This window comes from Theobroma cacao, chromosome 5 (genome assembly GCF_000208745.1).
Source record: "Theobroma cacao cultivar B97-61/B2 chromosome 5, Criollo_cocoa_genome_V2, whole genome shotgun sequence".
NCBI lineage: Eukaryota > Viridiplantae > Streptophyta > Magnoliopsida > Malvales > Malvaceae > Theobroma > Theobroma cacao.
Genome location: NC_030854.1, coordinates 33,883,053 through 33,905,965, shown reverse-complemented (window position 1 = coordinate 33,905,965; position 22,913 = coordinate 33,883,053). Strand labels below are relative to the sequence as shown.

The 22,913-nt window shown below is 33.1% G+C and overlaps 2 protein-coding genes and 1 long non-coding RNA gene across 4 annotated transcripts; 2 read left to right on the top strand and 1 right to left on the bottom strand.

Moving 5' to 3' along the window:
• On the top strand, window positions 10,964–14,522 carry LOC18599757 (F-box protein At5g07610). 2 transcript variants are annotated; one of them, XM_018120528.1, is made up of 3 exons: window positions 10,964–11,287; window positions 11,630–12,297; window positions 14,327–14,522. In XM_018120528.1, exons 1-2 carry the CDS (start codon window positions 11,050–11,052, stop codon window positions 12,250–12,252), a joined length of 861 nt encoding a protein of 286 aa, XP_017976017.1. In that variant the 5' UTR covers window positions 10,964–11,049; the 3' UTR covers window positions 12,253–12,297; window positions 14,327–14,522. The 2 variants fall into 2 exon arrangements, with proteins under 2 accessions (XP_017976017.1, XP_007029915.2); XM_007029853.2 differs by having other exon boundaries at window positions 10,964–12,297.
• Window positions 15,391–16,985, top strand: LOC18599756 (F-box protein At5g07610). The gene has a single exon (XM_018120555.1). It carries the CDS (start codon window positions 15,510–15,512, stop codon window positions 16,689–16,691), a length of 1,182 nt encoding a protein of 393 aa, XP_017976044.1. The 5' UTR covers window positions 15,391–15,509; the 3' UTR covers window positions 16,692–16,985.
• Window positions 20,608–22,366, bottom strand: LOC108662113. Its single transcript, XR_001927897.1, has 3 exons — window positions 22,327–22,366; window positions 22,016–22,089; window positions 20,608–20,808 (listed from the first exon to the last, which is right to left on the bottom strand). It is a non-coding gene; the product is annotated as an uncharacterized LOC108662113 (long non-coding RNA).

The window sequence follows — 22,913 nt, the reverse complement described above, 5'->3', positions numbered from 1 at the left end:
CCATTTGGGTTTTCCAATTGTGTGTTGTTAAATTTTGGTCTCAATAATGATGGTTACAATTTTTTTTTTTTGTCAATTGGTTTACTGTAGGTAGAAAATTATAGTAAATTAAACTTATTTAGATGAAGTTAATACACTACTATTTATTTTTTTTACATTCTCTTTTTGTCACTCATGTTTTATAAGCTAACAGTTTTGCATTTGACTCAATAAGTGTTTGCCTTATTTGCAGTGAATATTACAATAATAGACTATAACTAACTCAATAAGTGTATCATACCTCAGACTAGTTCGTTTTGCACTGAGTTTCATACTTCATGTATCATGCCTCAAACTAATTCAAGTTGTCACACTAAGTTTCATTCTTCATGTATCACACCTCAGACTAGTTCATTTTGCATTGAGTTTCATACTTCGTGTATCACGCCTCAAACTAGTTCGAGTTGTCATTTGCTTCGATTTTTAGCCAACAATCTTAAGGATAATTTGGAATCAGTTTTATTTTATTATTACTTCTTTTCAATGTTATCAATTTAATTTTTCCAATGATTTTTATGTCAATTCTCAAGTGCAATTATTTCATAAGTCCCTTTTTTATAATCTTTATAAGTTGATTTTTAGTGAGCAGGTTTCTTAGTAGAAAGATTATTGCTACTGAAACATGATCATCTTCGGGGATCATATTCTTGATGTTTTAGAAAAGCAAATGCGAATCTCTGTCAATTCTGAAAAAATCTATTTTGAAAGTTTGTTCCTGTCATCTATGATGTCCATTTTTTTGCATATTTTGTTTAGTAAGTAGTGCTTTAATCTTTTTGCACTGAGTTTCATACTTCGTGTATCACGCCTCAAACTAATTCGAGTTGTCATCTGCTTCAATTTTTAACCAACAATCTTAAGGATAAATTGGGGTTAGTTTTATTTTATTATTACTTTTTTTCGATGTTGTCAATTTAATTTTTCCAATGATTTTTATGTCAATTCCTAAGTGCAATTATTCCATAAGTTCTCTTTTTGTAATCCTTATAAGTTGATTTTTATTGTGTAAGTTTCTCAGTAGAAAGATTATTGTTGCTCAAACATGATCATCTTTGGGATCATTTTCTTGATCTTTCAAAGAAGCAAATGAGAGTCTCTGTTAATTCTGAAAAAAAATCATTTTGAAAGTTTGTTCCCATCATCTATGATGTCCATTTTTCTACATATTTTGTTTAGTAAGGAGTGCTTTAATCTTTTTGCACTGAGTTTCATACTTTGTGTATCACGCCTCAAACTAGTTTGTTTTGCGTTGAGTTTCATACTTCATGTATCACGCCTTAGACTAGTTCGAGTTGTCATCTGCTTCGATTTTTAGCGAACAATCTTAAGGATAATTTGAGATCAGTTTTATTTTATTATTACTTCTTTTCGATGTTGTCAATTTTATTTTTCCAATGATTTCTATGTCAATTCCCAAGTGCAATTATTTCATAAGTCCCCTTTTTGTAATTCTTATAAGTTGATTTTTAATGTGTACGTTTCTCAGTAGAAAGATTATTGCTGTTGAAACATGATCATCTTCGAGATCATATTCTTGATCTTTCAAAAAAGCAAATGAGATTCTCCGTTAATTATGAAAAAGTCCATTTTGAAAGTGTGTTCCCGTCATCTATGATGTCCATTTTTCTGCATATTTTGTTTAGTAAGTAGTGCTTTAATCTTTTTGCACTGAGTTTCATACTTCGTGTATCACACCTCACACTAGTTCGAGTTGTCATATGTTTCAATTTTTAACCAACAATCTTAAGGATAATTTGGATCAATTGTATTTTATTATTCCTTCTTTTCGATGTTGTCAATTTTATTTTTTCAATGATTTTTATGTCAATTCCCAAGTGAAATTATTTCATAAGTCCCTTTTTTGTAATCCTTATAAGTTGATTTTTAGTGTGCAGGTTTCTTAGTCGAATGATTATTGCTGCTGAGACATGATCATCTTCGGNCATACTTTGTGTATCACGCCTCAAACTAGTTTGTTTTGCGTTGAGTTTCATACTTCATGTATCACGCCTTAGACTAGTTCGAGTTGTCATCTGCTTCGATTTTTAGCGAACAATCTTAAGGATAATTTGAGATCAGTTTTATTTTATTATTACTTCTTTTCGATGTTGTCAATTTTATTTTTCCAATGATTTTTATGTCAATTCCCAAGTGAAATTATTTCATAAGTCCCTTTTTTGTAATCCTTATAAGTTGATTTTTAGTGTGCAGGTTTCTTAGTCGAATGATTATTGCTGCTGAGACATGATCATCTTCGGGATCATATTCTTGATCTTTCAGAAAAACAAATGAGAATCTCCATTAATTCTGAAAAAATCCATTTTGAAAGTTTGTTCCCGTCATCTATGATGTCCATTTTTCAGCATATTTGGTTTAATAAGTAGTTCTTTATTACAACTTAAATTTAGTTATATTATACATTAATTGAGCATTTATGATGTATGGAAATAGGGCTCTTTGATATAAGTTCATTAGAGCTGACATTAGAAAATTTTGCAAGCTATAAATAATCTGTTAGTGAATAGATCAGAATCTTAAATGCATTCCCATTATAGAGACTTACAGACGTGTGATTTGTTGGTTTAGCATGCAAAATTAGTTGTGTTGATATGTAGGCTCAATTATTTTGATTTTACTCTCAAAATAATATATGATGTTAGTGTGCTTAACCTTAACTTTTTTACAATTAAGTTGTACTTAAATTGGATATCAACTTTTGACTTGGCTGAGAAAGTCAATGTTATTTTGGGAGTTAAAAGGGATCAAACCCAAAAGACTAGTCCTTGCCAAACTTGAATCTTCGGAAGGAAGAATCAACCGAGCCATTCAAAATCAACAATGCCCCTATATTTCTACACCGTTTCACTATGAGATAAAAGTAATAAAAAACTACAATTTAATCCCAAAAGAGTTTCTACTTTGAGTAAAATAAAGGATCCCTATAAATGGATAAAACCCTAAATTAGAGCAAACCCCTGGATGACAACAGAGCACTGAAACATAGCCACATAAGACGGAAGGGTTCCTATAAAAAGAACAGGATATATGGACAAGACAATTCAAGAAAAAATGTAAATAAATAATAAAATAAGGCTAATTTCTGGGAAACACATGATAAAAAAAGTAGAATTAAAATAAATTTGAAGGAAATAGATTGCAATGATTATACCTACTCTAATGATCAGATGAAGAGGAAAATAGTGGATTTCTGGAAGTGAAAAGTATCCGTCATCCACGAATAAGAGTGAGAAAGTGAAAAAAAAAGTCATAAAGAAATTCAAAAACGTTTAAATTTTTTTAATTAAACAACCAAAAAACAAAATGATTACAAAAAAATGTTCTTATTGTATTTTTATAAAAAAATTAAATAAAAATTTAACACTTTTTTCCCGTATGAAAACAAAAGCAAAACATAAAGATTTATGTGAAAAAAAATAACCTTAGGATGCTATGTCAAAAAATGTCATAACAAAAAAGATTTACGTGATATTTGCCCTAAAATATCTAGGTTATCTATCAAAATAAATGATGCTATTTTATGAAGAATATAACAAGGAACTCACATCAAAGAAAATTTCACCTAAATCTATATTTCCAAATTTTATATCTTAAACTTTATAATTTGGTATAAATATAGAAGAAATTCTAGGAACAAAATAGAGGAAAGTAGAACAAAAAATAAAGACTTTTTATACTTATTCATTCACCATAATGATTCATCACCATTAAGTTGAACAATTTAAAAAGAAAAAAACGACAAATAAAATGAATTACTTGTCAAAAGTGAATTCCATTAGAAAAAAGAATAACAAATACAAGTAATCAATTTTTAATTACTTATTTTTTTTAATTAAGGAAAGGGGGATTCAAACCCTACTTTCTAGACAGGAGAACATGTACCAACCAATGAGTCAAATGTTCCGGTGCAAATTTTAATTAATCATTGTTCAAACTTGGAAGGTGAAGTTTAGAGGGAGAAAAAAGTTAGATTGATAAGATAAATGTCTTCAGTTGTTCTCAAATTGGTAAAATCTTATATTTACTGAAACCTTCAGCTCAACCTTGACCATGGCAAAACCAATCTGTGATTCATATTGAACACAAAACAACCAAATTTGTACATCTCTGACTTGAGACTATCAACATTGTTCCTGACAACCTAATTCCTCTAAGTCTTTAAAACATATGCAAAGCTGCCTTTGATGAGCCACTTGCTCAAGTGTACTTTAGATATCTCAAGACATGGCTCTACCAATATAACATTCATTTCTCCATTATTTTTTAATTTTTCCTCTTCAGCATTACTCGGAAACTTACTCCTAACTTGTTTCAATGTGATTGACAATTGATTGTGCTTGCGATTCTAATCAGTAGGTCTCGCACTCAAGCATTTTGCTCATTAATTGATGCATGATCTTCCTGTTTAAAATGTAGGGTTCTAACCCCCTTTCCCCCAATTTCAAAAAAAAAAATCAGTAGGCCTGTATAAGTAGCTTTATGTCAGTCTTAACTAAATTTTCAATGTGATTCTTGAACACTTCTAGCATATCGGGAAGTGGTTCTAAACCTAATGTAGTAAGCTCTATTAGAAGATCGAAACTCCTTTTTTGCCTCTGCTTCTTTTGACTATTTGTCTTCTTCTTTTACTTCTTCTTAATTCTTGTCTTCTGCTTCTTGCCATTGCCTGTTTTCTGCTTCTTTTCGTGTCTGATCAAGTATTCTTCTTTTTCTTCTTCAACAGAAAAACTATGGCTTCGAGTTTCAATTCCAAAGCAACGTTCGATACATTTTTTCTTAATGATCATCTTCTTCTTTTGGGTAGATTCCTTATCTAAGCAATTTATAAACCCTTGACAAACTATCTCACCTTGTTTGCTTAGCTACTGACTTTCATTATCAATATCTGCTTTAATCTCCTCCTTCAACATTCGCCATGAATCACTATCATGAACGTTTTCTGAATCGTTTAACGTTATCATTTTAATCTTTCTCAACTTTTTCAAGAACTTGGATTTCTTGAGAAAACAATGAAAGAAATAGTTGCTGTGAATAATTTATCTAGGACCACATGTTAATCAGAATCGTTATGAATTACAGTAAAACTTCTATAAATTAATACTCGATAAATTAATAACATCAATTAAATAATATTTTTGGCTAGCTTTGACTTCAGACCTGTCACGACCCGGAACCTCCCTCAGGCCCATGACAATCGTCGCGACGTCCCGATTGACACTCATTATCCGGAATGCCAACCGGAACCTCACAAGGCTTACATATCAGTTTCTTTCCTTTCCTGTGAGCAATCATTGTTAAATATCGAGTTTTTAGAGAATATATACTATTTTAGATCAAAAACAATCAAAATAAAATTTTCGCCACACAGGGGTATTTTGGTCATTTTTTTCTCAAAAATTTTGAAACTGGCTAAAACGTAATATACAAGTACAAAACACATAATTCATATTCAAAATGAGTTTAAAAGTCTAAAATCTTCATTTAAAACGAAATTACGATTATTTGAAATAATAACAAAATAAAAGAAATATTAAGGAAAATATTCTATTTTCTTATAAAACAATATTTATAGAGTTATACGTGAATAATTTTTATAGCGTAAAAGCTAAATAAATTTATACATACTGAAATACAGTAAGCCAAAATATTTAATTTAATTTACAATAACAAGAGGGCCCCCGAATAAACAAAAGTAAAGAGGACTGTGAACCTACGGTTTGGAAAATGCAGATCCAATGGTAGTCCTCGATGAGATCAGCTATCTACAGTCTATACTGAACCTGAAATGGGTGGAAAGGAGTTGGGTGAGATTTTGCAATCCCAATGAGTAAACAGACATTATCATAAATATCTAAAGGCGAGTAAAATGGAGGCAAGTTTAAACAACAAATTTCAACCCATTTCATAATGTTTTCAATTTATTTCTTAAACCATAAAATATTTGTAATTTACCAAAACAGTTGTTAAGGCTTATGTCTTTTATTAAAACAAGGCTCAAGCCAAAACTAATCCTCGGGGATACCTTGGCCGAGGCATCTAACCGAGTCCGCCAAGGGTGTTAAAATATTCACACGTGAAACACATTTTTATTTTTAAAACCAGCCGTTCCTTGGCGTTGGCCGAGTTACACATTCACGTGGGGGTTCGACGTGAAGTGAGCTCTAATACTACCCCGGGAGTTACCCTCCTCGCCTCTACAACCGGAGTAACTATATAACTGGGTTTACCGTGCCCCTCTAATAGGCAGTCCACGGAAACCCGTCACTGCAGTGACTAACCCACCAATTTTAATAAAATTTCGACAGTATAACGTGGCTTTTATTTATTTATCCAGCCTGCATAGTAAAACAACTTACATAAATTTCCCAATGCATTCACAAAATATAGCCACATATACTCATTTCTCATAAGCCATTCCTAGGAAAATATATATTTTTCAAGTCAATTTGTAGCCTCCAATTACTCAATTTCATAATCAATACAATATATTTTTATTTGTCACATTTATTCCTAAAACATCAAAAATCCCGTTTTAATCTCGTTCTCATTTCATAAAATACATAAAGGGCATTTAAAATAAACTCTAGATAATTTACAATAATAATAAGTTTACTCACCGTTTGTACAAACTAAAAGCTTTCTAAGCGCCCCGATCACTACTCGTCGGGTACGACTTCTTTGCCTTTTCCGGAAGGCTCTCCTCCTAGACACATTACAAAAATTTACACAATTCATCACATTGATGCTAAATCACTATATAATTAACTTAAATCCTATACTAATGCATGGTATGAAATGCAATAGCCTAAAACGGCTTAAACGCGGTATTAACCTATTTTTGGCACTTTGCCCGATAAATTGCTAACGCGCTCCATTTTAGCTCTAAATCATCCCATTCTCTCTCCAACATTTCTAACCATTAAATATCAGCCAATAACCTTCTAAAAACAACAAAATCAGCTCACTCCCTTCCTTGGAAAATTCGGCCAAAAATGGGACATTAACTCGGTTAATTTTCTACTTTGTTTTTCTATCACGTTTAATCGTTTTTCATCATTTTCTCTTCATTTCCCTTAGAATAAAATCAATTCATCATCATTGTACAGCATTGAGCATCCAGCCAAGAGTGGGTATTGTGAAAATTTAATGATTTCTTGCCCAATTTAATTTCTAAACACATTTAACTAACTAAAACTATCAATTTAACTAAAAATCAAAACCTAAAAATTTCAATTTCTCTCCCCTAGAATTTCGTCCAGCCCTTGATATCACTTTTTGATCTCTCTCCTCAAGCATGCTAAATGGAAATAAAGGCATAGGAAAGGTAGAAATCAAGCTAAAATCGAAAAATCTTACCGTTAGACGCGTAAACGGTCGAAAACCGCGAATTTCCCTTTGAATTTTCTTGTTTCTCTTTGGTTTTTCTTTTTTTCTTCCTTTCCTCTCTATTTCCTCTCTTGTTCTTCCTTATGGCCGGCCAGCACTCAAAATTTGGGTTTAAATGGGCTGACTTTTCATTAAAATAATATTATTTCATTAAAAAATGCCACATGTCACTTTCCCATTGGCCCATTTTTAAAATTTCATCCATTTGTTTCCAAATTTTCACCATACACTTGTCTCATATATTCATAGCTTAGATAAAATTCTCAGACTCATCCAAAGTCTCGGTGGAGTAATTTTTGAAATTTACACTTTTGCCCCCGTAAAAGTCAAAAATTACATTTTTGCCCCAAAAATTGAAAAATTGCCCATAGACATATTTTTCATCCCTTATACTCATACCATTCTCCAATTTGTCAAATTTGATCTAAATTCTCTCAAAATCTCAAATTTTGTCCGTGGGTGGCAAAATTACGATTTTGCCCCTACACTCCAAAAATCACCAGAATTAAACTTTTTCACTTCCTATCATTAAATTATACTCCAAATAGTTAATCTTGGTCAAAAATTTCACTCCATGATCAAATTATTATCTTAGGTGGCAAAATGACGATTTTGCCCTTGAATATCAAAATTTCTAATTTTACCCCAAATGAACCCTCGAACTCCGAACAATCATTTTTAGTCATTCCTGGACTATAAAATATTAAATTTCATCCTACAATTCCTATTTGAACTAGTTTGAGGTTAAATCAATTTAAGTGTACTGTTAGGTACAATATCGGGTTTCGTCTATTCTTAGATGCTTTTCTAGCGTAATAACATGCTACTCAATGCATGTATGTCATGACATGTATTTATAGGGTCGGGTTTTACAGGACCGAAGTGATAAATTAATAATTTACTAAATTTATAAGATAATAAAATTTTAAAGAAACACATAGGTCTCATTTGATATATAAATTAATAATCTCTTTATGCATCAAAATTTATTGTATATATAATTCAATTAGAAAGTCTTTGTAAAATATAACTCTGATATTACTTGTTTCTTTTTAAAATTGATATCTCTTTGGACCTCATCTTTAACTTTTCTTAGTGTATTAACTTTTCATTCGTCATTATTAATTTCTTTACACCTTTGAGATGAAAAGCTATTGTATTGAGTTTTATCATTTATAATACTGTATATGTTCTTTTAATAGATGTTTTTACTTGACTTAATATTCATTATATATATTAATTAAGTATACATCAAATGTAATTTTATTTTGTTGCAAAAATGGATAGATTCATGACTTTTATTTAATAAGATTAATTATAACCATGAACTTGTTTTGGTTAAACAAATACATAGAATAATGATAATTCGTAATTTGATAATTAGGTAATATATCTATAATCACAATAAATAATACATGTATTAAGTTCAATATTTTGAAAAAAAATAAAAAAATAATTTGATAAATTAATTTTTATTAATTAATATATAAATTAATAAATTATTAATTTATCGATTAAATAATATCTTGATTAACTAACAAATTTTTGTGGTAATTTAAAGAGATTTTACTATATACTCATTAAGGTATTATTTTGACTCAATTTATAAGTAATTAACAATTTACAAAATAATTGATCATCATAATTTGGAGCTCATAAATTGAAAATTATTAGACAAGCATTACATTTATCATGATATTACCTCGTAAATTTATAGATCAAATCTTACAATTCATAAATGACACTTTAAATCAACTATTTAATTAAATATTCACTAAAAGTTTTGATCAAATCAAGTTATTGGATAATCATATAGCACCAGAATCATTCCTAAATAGAAGTAACGTCAATGAAATAAATAATTAAATCATAAATGATATGATGAGTTTTGTGGTTGAAGTCAAGTGCTAATTTAAAAATAAAAACAAAAATTAATTATAACAAATTTAAATGTCATAAACAGTGCTAGATCCACTTATCATCATTTAAAAGAAAACGACAAATTTGGTGAGAAGGAGAATGAAACAAAAGGATTTTCAAAGGTCACATAATATACTCTTAAACCAAAGGTCACCTTGAATCATTTAAGAAAATTCAAATTATTTTTTTTACATTCAATCAAACTCTTATATCTTTATTTTGAACGTTTTTATAATTAATAATTTATTAACTATTATTAATCAAAATAATATTTATTATTTTTTATTACGTAATATTAACGTAATATATTAATATGTCATAATGAATTATAACATGCTCATATAACATGATATATCATCTTTTTATCATAAAAATTAATTTGATTTAAAATAAAAATACGAAAATATGATTGATTTTAATAAAAAAATAAAAATTTATTTAAATAATTAAAGTAATGTACCAAAAAATATGAATCAAACTAAATGTTAGAATAAGACAACATTTAATACAAGCTTATTAGCAATTACAGTCGTAATATTGGTAGAAAAAGACAGAAAGAGGGTTTGCAACCAAAAGGGTGTAAAACAAAAACAGAGACAGAAAACCAAAGGTAGGATAAAAGGGAGGGAAGAATCGTAGTGGGTGGAAACTCTTGGTGGATTGGATAGTTTGTAAAATCACAGGCATGTCGGCCAAATGTGCATTAGAAGCCAAAATAGCTTAGGTAAGAAGGAGGCAACCAAACAATGGTGAAACTCCTGCACCCAGAAAGAGGACAAATTTTGGACTTTCATCCCTTTCTTTAACTGAAGATAAGTACATATATTACTAGATAAGTGTGGGCCATATCAAAATCGACTTCTTCTTTTAGTTTCTTTTTTTTGCTTTTTCGTTAAAATAAAAATTCCAAATTGATATACATATTGCTTTAAGCCTTACTAAGGTGTGATTCTATATATATATATATATATATATATATTTCTTTTGTTGATTTGCCGACAGGATAAGCACTACTGACACTCTTAAAGAACCGGATGAATTGTTCGAATTTAAATTATTCATTGTTCGAATTAATAGAATCGAAATTAATTTTTGAAATCAGTTATTCATTTATTTGGATTTGCCGACATGATAAGTATTTATGCTCCTAATGGCTTTTTAGTGCATTTCTCGAATCTAAAATTATTTATTGTTGGCATGGATGGAACCTATTATGTTTGAATGGATTATTATTTATAAATTTAATTAAATTTTTTTTAAAAGAATAAATTATTGTTTAATCAAATCAGGATAAAGATGTCGATTTTGTTTGAATTCGATAAAATCAAAATTAATAGATTATTTTTGATAAAATTTTAAAGAGAAATAAATCTTCATTGAGTTAAAATGGAATAAAAATGTTGACTTTTGAAATGGACGTTTTACTTTGAAATTAATCAATTCACAAGAATAATAATAATAATAATAAATCAATTTGAAAATTAAGTTTTGAATTTTTAAAAAAAATATAAAATAAAAAATTTCTTAATCAGGGAATAGAACTTACTAAACAAGAAAATAAAAATAATAGGTAAAATGGGATATTAAAAAAAAAAAAAAGGAAGAAGAAGGAAAGGGTACAAATATGAAGGGGGTTCTACCTTCAAAGCAATTTGGGTTTCAAAGAGCAGAGTCCAGTGTTGAGAAATGCAAGCGATGAAGAAGAAGACTTGCATGACCCTCAACTCAGCAGCAGAGACAATAGCATACAACCAAGACCTCTTGACAGAAATCCTCCTCAGATTACCCACAAAATCTCTCATCAAATTCAAGTGCGTTTCAAAGCAATGGTTGTTCATCATTTCCGACCCTGACTTCTGTCTCTCCCACACCCGCCACCACCACAGCAATGGGTTTCTCTCCCCCACCGCTCTCCTGCTCAAAGGTGACTGCTACACCCCTCCCTCTGAATTCGCCATAGTCCCTTTGAAGCATTACAGTAAAGTCCCTTTCTTCCATTACATCATTGACCCTGACATCAAGATTCTTCAATCTTGCAACGGGTTGCTCATTTGTGAGTCCTCTAGACGCAGTTACTTGATTTGCAACCCCACTACTAAAAGTTTTTGGAGGCTGCATCCTCCCAGTAACTCTTATTATAATTTTCTTTCTAAATTTTGTGTTAATTTGGCTTTTGATCCCCTAAGATCACCTCATTACAAAATTATTTGTATCTGGGAAAATTCCCGGGAACCTTATAAGTTTAATCTGGATGTATTTTCGTCAGAGACTGATTCTTGGAGTATATCCATAATCACTTTTGAAGTAGATGAGGAAGAGGCCATAGATTTCCAAGATGGAGTTTTCTGTAATGGAAGGATTCATTGGTGTGGGTATGGAAATGAGACGTTGTATTTTGATGTAGAGAATGAATCTTTGAAAACAATGCCGATGACATTACCAACCAGAATGGATGCACCAGAGGAATGTAGATATTTCGGAGAGTCTCGAGGAGTTTTGTATCTTGCGGTGACTTACTGCATGGCAGTGTGTTTAGAATTCGATGTATTTGAGATGGCAAGAGATTATTCTCAGTGGAACTGGAAGAAACGTCTGAATCTTGGTGATGCAGTGAAAGTTTTTCCTGAGTTAGAATTGGGTTGTGTTGAGTACTGTCCTGGATTCTCTGGTGTGTGTTTCATTCGATCTGAGAAAGAAGAAGAGCCAAAGGTTGTCTTATGGGCAGATGGTAAAATTATTTGCTTTGATTTCAATGAAGGGGCATGGAAAAAGCTTTATGATCTAGGGCCAGGTTTCAAAATTGGCTCCCTTTATCTAGGAGAGGATGATCATTTACATTATGAAAAATTTCATGCTTATCAATACTTTGAGAACCTCTCTTGTTTATAAGGGTCTTTACTTCTGTTGACAGCAATCTTCTCCACTGTTATGTTGGTAAGTAACAATGAAACTGTTTACTATAATCTTGTGCACCTATCACCATTTGATTGTTTACCCTCTTTACCTTTCCCACTAACAGAATGAATCCTAGTGATTAATTATTCAGATCAAATTAGTTATGCACATTCCTCTATTGTTTTTTTTTTTCCTTTTTGTGTACCATTATACAGGTATCTTTATGAACAACTTTACTTTTTCTATTATTGTTTTTGGAGTTACTTTTGTCTGCATAGTTTCTTAGGAGCTAGGTTTTGTTTGAGCTACTTATTATTTGACAAGATGATATCCTCCACATGCTGGTCCCTGTTATGTACTTTGGCAGGTTTAAGGTGAAGTCTCTATCGGGTTTAAATGCTAATCAGAATTCATAAACTTTGATCATTGATGTTTAAAATGTTGAAATTTTGGTCACATAAGTTTAATCATTTTGTTCAAGCATTTTCCTTCATTAATTCATCTCAAACCAGGCAAAAGATAAGCCTGCGGAAGTTTACACTTTGTCCTTCTCATCACATGGCCTAAATGCTCAGCTATTGTTATTCTATCTAGGAAGGAAGAAATGTCAAAAACTTGTGGTAGTTGTGGATGGGAAAGCAATTCCTATTTATTTAAACACCTGGTCATGGGAAAAGCATTATTATACAAGGCCAAGTCTCTGTTTAGTTCTTATATTGTTCAGTAATTCACATTAGCATTCTAATGTCGTACATAGGATGATCTTTTTTTGTTTACCTGTATAAAGCATTTGAATTTTAGTAACCATTACTCCTGCTAGCAAGCAAATACAGCGTAAGGTTCTTCCTTCACTTGACTATTTAAATTATATATACTGCACAATCTGCCCATTTGTTTGAGCCCCTAATTTTCTTTTTTCATTTTTCTTGTTGGATATATGCTTGTGTGCTGATATCTTTACAAGCTACCACACTGATTTGCATGATTCTTAGAGCTTTTTTTTTTTGGATAGTTATCTGAGAGGAAAACTTTGATATCCTTGTTGTTTAACAAGATTATCTTACCCACATGCTGCTCCTAATTCTTTCTTGTATTTAGTGTTGCACCCCAGGCTGACCTCTCTTACATTAGGTCCAAAATCTTTGAAAAGTGGGGAATTTTGATCTGATGCTTGAAAGAAAATTTAGTTCACAAACCAATTCTGAACTTTTCCCTTATGCAATGCAAATGAAAACTTTGTTCTGCTGCCCCTTAGGATCTCCTGCATTATTTTAAAGGTCCAGCTTGATGGTTTTAGCTGCATTGGCATAGAAAATGGGCATGTGGCTTAAGCGTACGTCAAATTGCATGCTATCTACTAAAGTTCTAACTTACATTCAGTTGAACATGTGAGTTTGTTATTTAAGGAATTAAAGACTATATAATTTGGGACATTGAAGTTGACTGTTCAAATTTACAGTAGTCTTCCTTCTTTCTTTGCAGCACTTATTTAGAACATAGGTTATACTTAATATACTGCTCATATTTATTTAGCAAAAGATGATATTTTTGGGGGAACTTCATCAGTCATCACTGTTATGATTGCATGGACTAACTTGCCCACATAAATGTGATCTTATCCTCTGTTTTAATCATTTTCCTCCTTTGAGTGTTGACTACAAGCAAGGTGCATACCATATATTGAGTACCTTGCTCAAATAACTGAAACCTGTAATTTTCTTTCTAAGTAAAGGCATGAGTAAGGATGGCAGATGCTGATAGTATGATTTAGTTCCATGATGCTGGTATTGCTGAGCAGCAGATGTTTTAAATTTCCTGCAATTTTCCGTTAATAGCAATATGATGAGTGCTTGGATGGATTTGGATATTGTGGTTGCAGACTTCAACCTTTCTGCCATGTCTGTGCCGAGTCATATTTTCATTGATTTTGTTGTAATAGCATATGCTAATTACGGTTTTGTTAATTCTCTATTTTTGTATATTACTATTATATTAGGGATTCAGTGCAGCCAACCTCAGTTCTACTACTATTTCTCCTTTAATTGATTGCCTGTTTTTGATGCAACAGGTTGAAGGCATGCAAAGTTGTGCATGAGGCTGGCTATTCCAAGTGGGGACCTATTGTGTACAAACCAATGTGTTGATAGACATCACAATTGGGTGTTACGGTGTGGTGAACAGTTATTTTGTGCCATGCTTGATACAAATATAGCATTGTAATTGTTTATAAATCTGAACGGACTTATGCCCTACTGTTGGTAATAGTTTTCTTACCATTACTTGTTCCTTTTTCGTCTGTTAATGTTGCCAGAACACAGTAACTTGAGAATGTGCAGCCAATGTATATCTGGTGGCCTCTCATGCCCTGAAATGTACTGAACTTACTGTTGATCATACTACAAATGTAAAAACACTGTTGACTCTGTAAAAAATCTTTATTGTTCCATTTGTTACTTGTATTATGTAAAGCAAGGTTAAATTTTTGAGAAATACTCCTAGCTGATTGTGGTTTCTGTAATTAGAAGATTCATTGGGAGGGTTGTAGAGTGGAAGAGTGAGTCAGTCTAAATTATGGTGATGCAGTGCAAGCTTTTCCTGAACTGAACTTGGGTTTGGGTTGAGCACCGTTGATGGTTCTTGGGTTTGGGCTTGGAACTTCTTGATCAAAAACAGCAAAATTTTAAAATTAAAGCTGAACATCAAAGCCTATTTGCGCTTGTTGAATCGATTTACGTATACCTAAATTCAACAATTTTTACAAGTTTTATTATTTTATTTATTTAAATTGGTGCTTCAATTAAAAGTAAAAGAATTCTGCACCATTTGTGTTGTTAGTTCAATTTCACACATTAATATTATTTTCAGTTATTTTTTTTACATATTATTAGTTTTTACTAGTTAAGTCTTATTGTATTATTTATTATGATTTGCAATTCTTAAAAAAATAATTTATTATATCCATAACTTCATGAGTTACTTGAATTAAACTGATTAGTCATGGATTTTGAAATACTTAAAGAGTTGGAATCGACTGAACAGACAAAAGTAGCAATTCTTATCCTCAACGGAATCAAGTTGTGTCTCAAATTCAATGATGGCTTTTACATAGGCCCCGTGACAGGAACCTGTTACCTTGACATTCACAGCTTTACACCAACTTCTTAAAATATCAAACGTTGTGTTCGTTTAAATATCTATCCTAGAAGGGTAGAACTGTGCTTTACACAGTCAATGAGCAAAGTCCAGACACCATGAGCAGCACTATCTCTTCAGCAGCAGACGCCATAGCCAGCAACGAAGACCTCCTTACAGAGATCCTCCTCAGACTACCTGCCAAACCTCTCCTCAAATTCAAATTCGTTTCAAAAGAATGGTTCTCTCTCATTTCCAGCTCCCAGTTCTGCCTCTTCCACGCCCGTCGCTGCCGTGACAACGCCTCTTTCACTGCTGCTGTCCTCTTGTTCCACTGTGACACTTCCCACACCCCACCTACTGGATTCCACGTTGTCCCTTTGAAGAACCAATGCTCCAAAGTCCCCTTCTTCGACTATCTCGGAGACTCAGATGTCAGAATCATGCAGTCTTGCAATGGTTTGCTTCTTTGCCGTTCTTGTGATAAATTTCAATATCTTAGCTACTTTATCTGCAACCCCTCTACTAACAAAATCAGGATAGTATCTTTTCCTCAAGCTGAAGTTGATGGCTTTGTTTATGCCGTTAATTTAGCATTTGACCCTCTCAAATCTGTTCATTATAAGATTATTTCAATCAGGAGATTGGTATGGGTAGCGCCTAGATTTCAGATTGATATATATTCATCGAAGACAGATTCTTGGAGTGTAAAGGTATTAAATTTTACTAAACCTGATGATGTCTGGTTAAATTGTGGGGTTTTTTGTAATGGGGCTATTCATTGGGAAGGTGGGGGTAGGAGTTCATTGCATTTAGACGTGGAGAATATGTGCTTGAAAGCAATGCCAATGCCAGCACGGATGCTGGACGTACCTGAGGGATCTTACGGTGAGAGCAATAGGTTTCTGGGGGAATCTCGGGGACATTTGCATCTTACCGTCAATTACAAGCCCCTTTGTTTACAGTTTAATATTTTTGAGATGGCCGCAGACTATTCTGATTGGTTCTTAAAATACCGTATGAATTTGGAGACTGTGGTGAAAGGTTTTCCTGAGATACCTTTATATCCTGACGAGGAGGGGGGTAATCAAGTCTCTGCTTTGTGTGTTATACGATCCAAGATAGATGAAGTCTCTACAGTGGTGGTGTTTGTGAATGGGAAGGCAATTTCCTATGATTTGCATGATGGGACATTGACAAAGCTTTGTGATCTAGAGCCATGTCCAAAAATTCATGGTCATCAATCAAATTATGAAGCATTCCACGTCTATCAGTACTTCGAGACACTCTCTTGTGTTTGAGAGACTTTCAATTTTAGCTGGCACCAACATTCTCAAGTCCAATCATGTTAAGCAGTCAAGTAACTGAGTTGTATGTTATAATATTTGTGCTTAAATATACTTATTGTCACTCTTGTATTGAACATTTCGACAGTGCATAGATGAGCTTTGTCCTATTGTAAGCAACTGCAGTTGGGAATTAAGGCATTATATATATGTCTTTTGGTTATTCCACTGCATAATGCATGTACTTGTAGTGCTCTAAATGCTTAATAAATATGAAAAGACTTTGCGCTTCCTGTTCATAATGGTTTTTTTTTTTGTTCACTATTTCTTATCTAACCCCCTTTGGACTATTTGTCTGTTAATCAGAAAGCTACAGTATCCTGTTCTTTTTGACAGGATTGAATAATTTGAATAATTTTTGTTGTATTTTTTTTCTAATTCACAACCAAAATATATATATAGAGCAGTACATGTTTATCTGTATTTTTAAAAGAGTCCTAAATATAAGAAAAAGCTATTACAAGATAAAATCTTAGAAGATAAAATAGTAATTAAATTGTTGACGTTGTTGTAACAAGAGCAAGAGAGATTTGTGGAGAAATTAAATCTGTTGACAAGGCTGAGTACGTTGACTAACTATTTGATCTTCCATAATTTTTGAATTTCCTGCTGATAGGAGTTTATCTGATGGACATTCTCTAATAGCCCTCCACAAGACGGTGCTTCCATTTGAGATACCAATCTTGGATCACAGTTGACAAAAAACGATGGATGATAAGGGCTTTGTAAGAGCATCAGCAAGTTGATCTTTTGACGAGATGTGGGACACAATAAAGGATCCGCAAGCCACATGATCACGAACAAAATGGTAATCAATGGAAACATGTTTCATGCGAGAGTGAAACATAAGATTAACAGAGAGATATGTCGCTCCTATTTTATCACAGAAAATTTGTGGAGTTGATAAACACTTAACTTGCAACTCACGAAGTAAGTTTTGAATCCAAAGAACCTCAGCAGCACAAAAGGCAAGAGCTCGATATTCCGCTTCTGTTGACAAACGAGCAACAGACTTTTGCTTCTTAGAACACCAAGAAATTGCATTACCACCCAAATAAACAATGTACGCAGATGTGGATGAGCGATCATCACGATTTCCTGCCCAGTATGCATCTATGAAGGCACTGACACAAAGTTGTTAAAGGTGTTGAAGAAAGAGACCATGATAAATTGTGTATTTTAAGTAGCGTAGGATTCGCTTAGCTACAAACCAATGAGTCTCGGTAAGGGAATGCATGAACTGAGCCAACTTGTTCACTGCATAAGAGACATCAGGCCCAGTGAGTGATAAGTATTGGAGAGCACCAATTACTTGACGAAACTTATAGTTGCATCTGCTGGTGGAGAGCCATCATGAAGCTGAAAGGACTGACTAAAAGACATAGGCGTGGTACATTCCTTGGCTCCAACCATGTTTGTGCGTTCTAGTAAGTCATGGATGTACTTGTGTTGAGTGAGAAAAAGACCAGACTTAGTCGAAAGTACCTCAATACCAAGGAAATAATGAAGGTCACCAAGATCTTTGACAGAAAACCGAGTGGCCAATGCTTGCAAGAAACATTGAAGAAATTTTTTGTCACTGCTAATGACAATTAAATCATCTACATAGACCAAAAAATAGAGTGTAATGGCATTGTTATGAGAAATGAAGAGTGAGATGTCACTTTGTGAGTTAACAAAACCATAGGATAGTAAAAACCCTTTTAACTTAGTGTACCAAGCTCGTGGTGCCTGTTTAAGTCCGTAAATTGCCTTTCGTAATTTATAAATGAAAGCTAGATTATTCTGATCAACAAAACCCGATGGTTGCTGCATATAAACTTCTTCAGACAATGTACCATGTAGAAAAGCATTATTGACATCCAACTAACGGAGTGGCCAATTTTTGGATAATGCAAGAACAAGAATAAGTCGAATTGTTATTGGCTTAACAACTGGACTGAAAGTGTCATGAAAATCAATACCAGGGTGTTAGTGAAAGCCTTTGGCAACAAGACGTGCTTTGTACCTAGAGATTGAACCATCGGGATTCCGTTTAATTCAAAAAATCCATTTGCATCCAAGGGCATTTTAAGAGGATGGAGGAACGAGTTCCCATGTTCCATTTCGAAGAAGTACTGTAATTTCATCTGACATGGCTTGCCTCCATTCAACCTGTTTAGTTGCCTGTGTGACACATGTGGGTTCAATAGAATCAGGAAGATGATGTTTAGTAAATGTTTGATAAAGACGTTTGGGTTTGAAAATGTTATTTTTAGAGCGAGTAACCATGGTGTGAGATGGAGGTTTCAGAATTGAAGAAGTTGAGGTTGTTGAAAAAGGAGGTATTGCAGGTACGATTAAAGGATGAGTAACATCTGATCCAAAAGAATTAGAAAGAGGAAGTGAAGAAAAGATATTAGTTAAAGGAAAAGAATTAGTAATGGAGGTACCTGACCTAGCAGAAAAAGATGGCAATGAAGTTGTGAATGGTTGCGACAGAGTATGCAACGGAGCTATCGTGGCTGTTATTACTGATGTCTGAGACACAATGGTGGGCAGGGAAGGATTTTGTGATGGAAAGACATTGACAGAAGGATACCAAGTATGTGCATAGATATTATAAGAATTAGTGGTAAAAGTTTTAGACAAAGGAAATTCAGTTTCAATAAATTGAACATGACAAGAAGTTTAGATCTTGTTTGCTGTGATATCCAAACAAAGGTATGCACTTTGATTAAGTGAATAGCCAAGAAAAAGACACGGAGAAGACTTAGGTTCGAGTTTATTGGAATCATATGGTTTCAACCAGGGAAACTACAAACACCCAAAAACTCTTAATTTGTTATAATTAGGTTTTCTGTGAAATAATTTTTCATACGGAGAAGAAAAATTGATGATAGAAGTAGGAAGGCGATTGATTAAGTAGACAGCTGTTTGAAAAGCATAAGACCAATATTTAGAAGGTAGTTTACCTTGATGAAGAAGAGTTAATCCAATGTCCACTATGTGTTTGTGACGTCTTTTAATAGTCCTATTATGTTGAGGTGTGTGAGGTGGTGTTTTGAGGTGTTGAATACCCATTGTGCATAAGTAATCTTTTAAAGCAGCATATTCTCCACCACTATCTGAGTAAACAGAGATAATGGAACGTTTAAAAAATTTCTCAACCACAACCTTATATTGACGAAAGATAGTAAACACATTAAACTTTAGGTGCAAGGGATATAACCAAATATACTTTGTAAAGTGATCAACAAATATGACATAGTAGTAGAATCCATCAACAGATTGAATAGTAGAAGGCCCCCAAACATCAGTGTAGATTAAATCAAAGGGCCCATTACTTTCTAAGGTTGATTCACCAAAAGGAAGACATTGGCTTTTATTACATAAACAGGAGTCACATAAAAGGTTTAAGGGCAGAGGTGTTGAAAGTGAAACTAAACCAGAATGAACAAGAGATTTAATTATTTTTAGAGATGGATGTTCAAGACGACCATGCCAAATCACTGGAGATGTTGAAAGAGTGGTGTCAGTAGAAAGAGCCACAGCTAAATTTTTAATTGTACTCTCTATAGTCGGCCACTCATAAAGATCATGCGGATTCTTTTGGCGGAGTTGAGGTGTCCCCATACAAAGATCCTTGACAAGAAAATAAAATGGAAAAAATTCAATAGAGGTGTCACAGCCTAAATTCTTGGGGCATGATCGACGCATGGGCCCAATGAACATAGCCCACTAAGCCCAAGCAAGCCTCCTTATGCAATTTCGATTATCATTCTCATCCATCATCTTTAAAATGAAGTGTTGTAACTCTCAAAAGTAAATGTTTCAGAAATATTTTATAACAATTGAATATTCATTTTTATATTATATCAAAGTACTGTCATCATCAATCCAACATATACATACTTCATTTATAACATGACTCTTAATAGTTTACATTACATATACATGTTCACAAGTAATAGACTCGAGACCATCAGCGGAGTGACTCTGGGTGAAGATACAGCTATTGAGATGCTATAGTACCTACCAAGAAGACGAGCATATGTGTGCGACTCAATCTAGGTTCCAATTGCCTCTAAATCTAAAAACACGAATTTTAAAAATGTGAGTACGAAACTCAGTGAGTGAACATAAGAAGGAAACAAGCAATCAATAGGAAGAATTTGAAAATCATGATGCATTTGTTTCAAAAACAATACAATTGATTTAATTTCTTACTAAAAACCCCTTATTTCAAACTTTAATTAATAACCTCATAGTGTTGCAACAACCCATGATCAATTCACAAAGTAAAATGGGTGAAAAATATGTCAAAAACCGAATAAGGTAGCAAGCAGGACAGAATGTTTCTCGCTGCAGTGAAGTTCATTCTCGTTGCAGCGAGAAATAGTATCAATTTGCATGTATTTCAGTTTTTCTAGCATATCTTCCGCTACAAAAGTCCAATTGACCTGATTTTTATACCATTAGAAAGCTAAGAGGTAGAGCTACAACTTTAATATTTACCACTTTTCCTAGTTCGGACGAGAAAGTGGTCAAAATCCTCATCAAAATAAAAGCACTACATTAAAACCCGAGAGTTTCTCGCTACAGCGAAATTTATTTTCGCTGTAGCGAGTTTCTGGCTGCCAAAACAGAATGTTTCTCGCTGCAGCAAGAAGCAAGGCACCTAAGTGTAAAAAGGACCTCCTTTGCACTAAAATCCATTTGGTATTGCAATGAACTCAATTTGCAAGAAAATGGGACATTTTCAAGATTCATCATGCCAATTTCAACATGAAATGCTCAAAAGTTTCCAAAGTTCAACATGCCAAAATTTCACATGCATTACAACCATATACCATATATGTATATATATATCAATCATCATGCACACCCTCCCATCATCATCAGCTCATATGCAACAGCTTATACGTACTCCTACTCGCACATAGTCGGGTCAGCAACGACTTATACGCACTCCCACTCGCTTATAGTCGGGTCAGCAACGGCTTATGCGCACTCCCACTCGCACATAGCCAGGTCAACAACAGCTTATGTGCACTCCTACTCGCACATAGCCGAGTCAATATCATTACACAACATTATTCGTATATATATATATATATATCAACATAATGTAGTAGTGCAACAATCCATAACAAGCACATGTCACATATAGAAACAATTTATCAAGGCTTGTTCCCAAGGCACCAATTTTGAAGATAAAATGAATAAAACACTTTAGGGATTCAATCAAACATACTTGTATACACCTCCCAAAACCTTTTTAATGCAAGTTCACTCACCGGTATTGTTGAACCTCTAATCAACTCTAACCTCCACTAATGGTTCAAATGGGCAAGTGAGGCCTTGTTGGAACCTATACACACACAACATCACAACCAATCCAATTTACATTAATATCACTCCAAAAGCTAGTTTCTAATTCAAATTCTTCTAATCATTCCTAATTGGCTTCCAACTATATCAAATGGCTATTCCTTGCACTACTCTAATCACACTAAAAATGAATAAACAACTCAATAACAAAACAACTCATAATCCCAATTACTAGCCATTATCAACAACTTAAAACCAAGCCTAGTTCATCACTCACCTTAGGATTTTTTTATAGTTGAATTCTCTTCCAATAGCTTTCAAACAATTATGAAAAATCTCTCTTTCTCTCTCTAAACCTCCAAGTAGTGAGAAAAAGTGTTGAACAAGGACTTTTTGAGGGTTTTAAAGTGAGAGAGTGAAAGAGCATAAGGGTTTTAGTCAAAAGAGCACAAAAGTATGAAAATTAGAGTTAGAAAGAGAAAGTTGTGAAAGTTTCATATCAAGCTTCTATGGAGGATGGAAGCTACGTGAGATGGAAGAAGAAGAAGGAGAAAAAGCTGTTGAAGAATGAAGAAGCTGCTGGAAGAAAAAGATATTTATAGCTCAAGCTTATCCATTCCACTTAAAATTACGAAAATGCCCTTAGCACATTAACTTGTTCTTCTTCAATCCTTAGTGCAATCTTTTTACTCTTTTGATACTAAAACAAGTCCATAATGGTCTAGACATGCTCGCGTTTACGAAACTTAAAAATTTTGACCCGAGGTGAAAATGATCATTTTGCCCTTGTGGTGAAAATTATTGAAACTTCTAGTTTTCTTCGTGTTTTCATCATTACACATTATTTATTCAGTCTTATGCCTA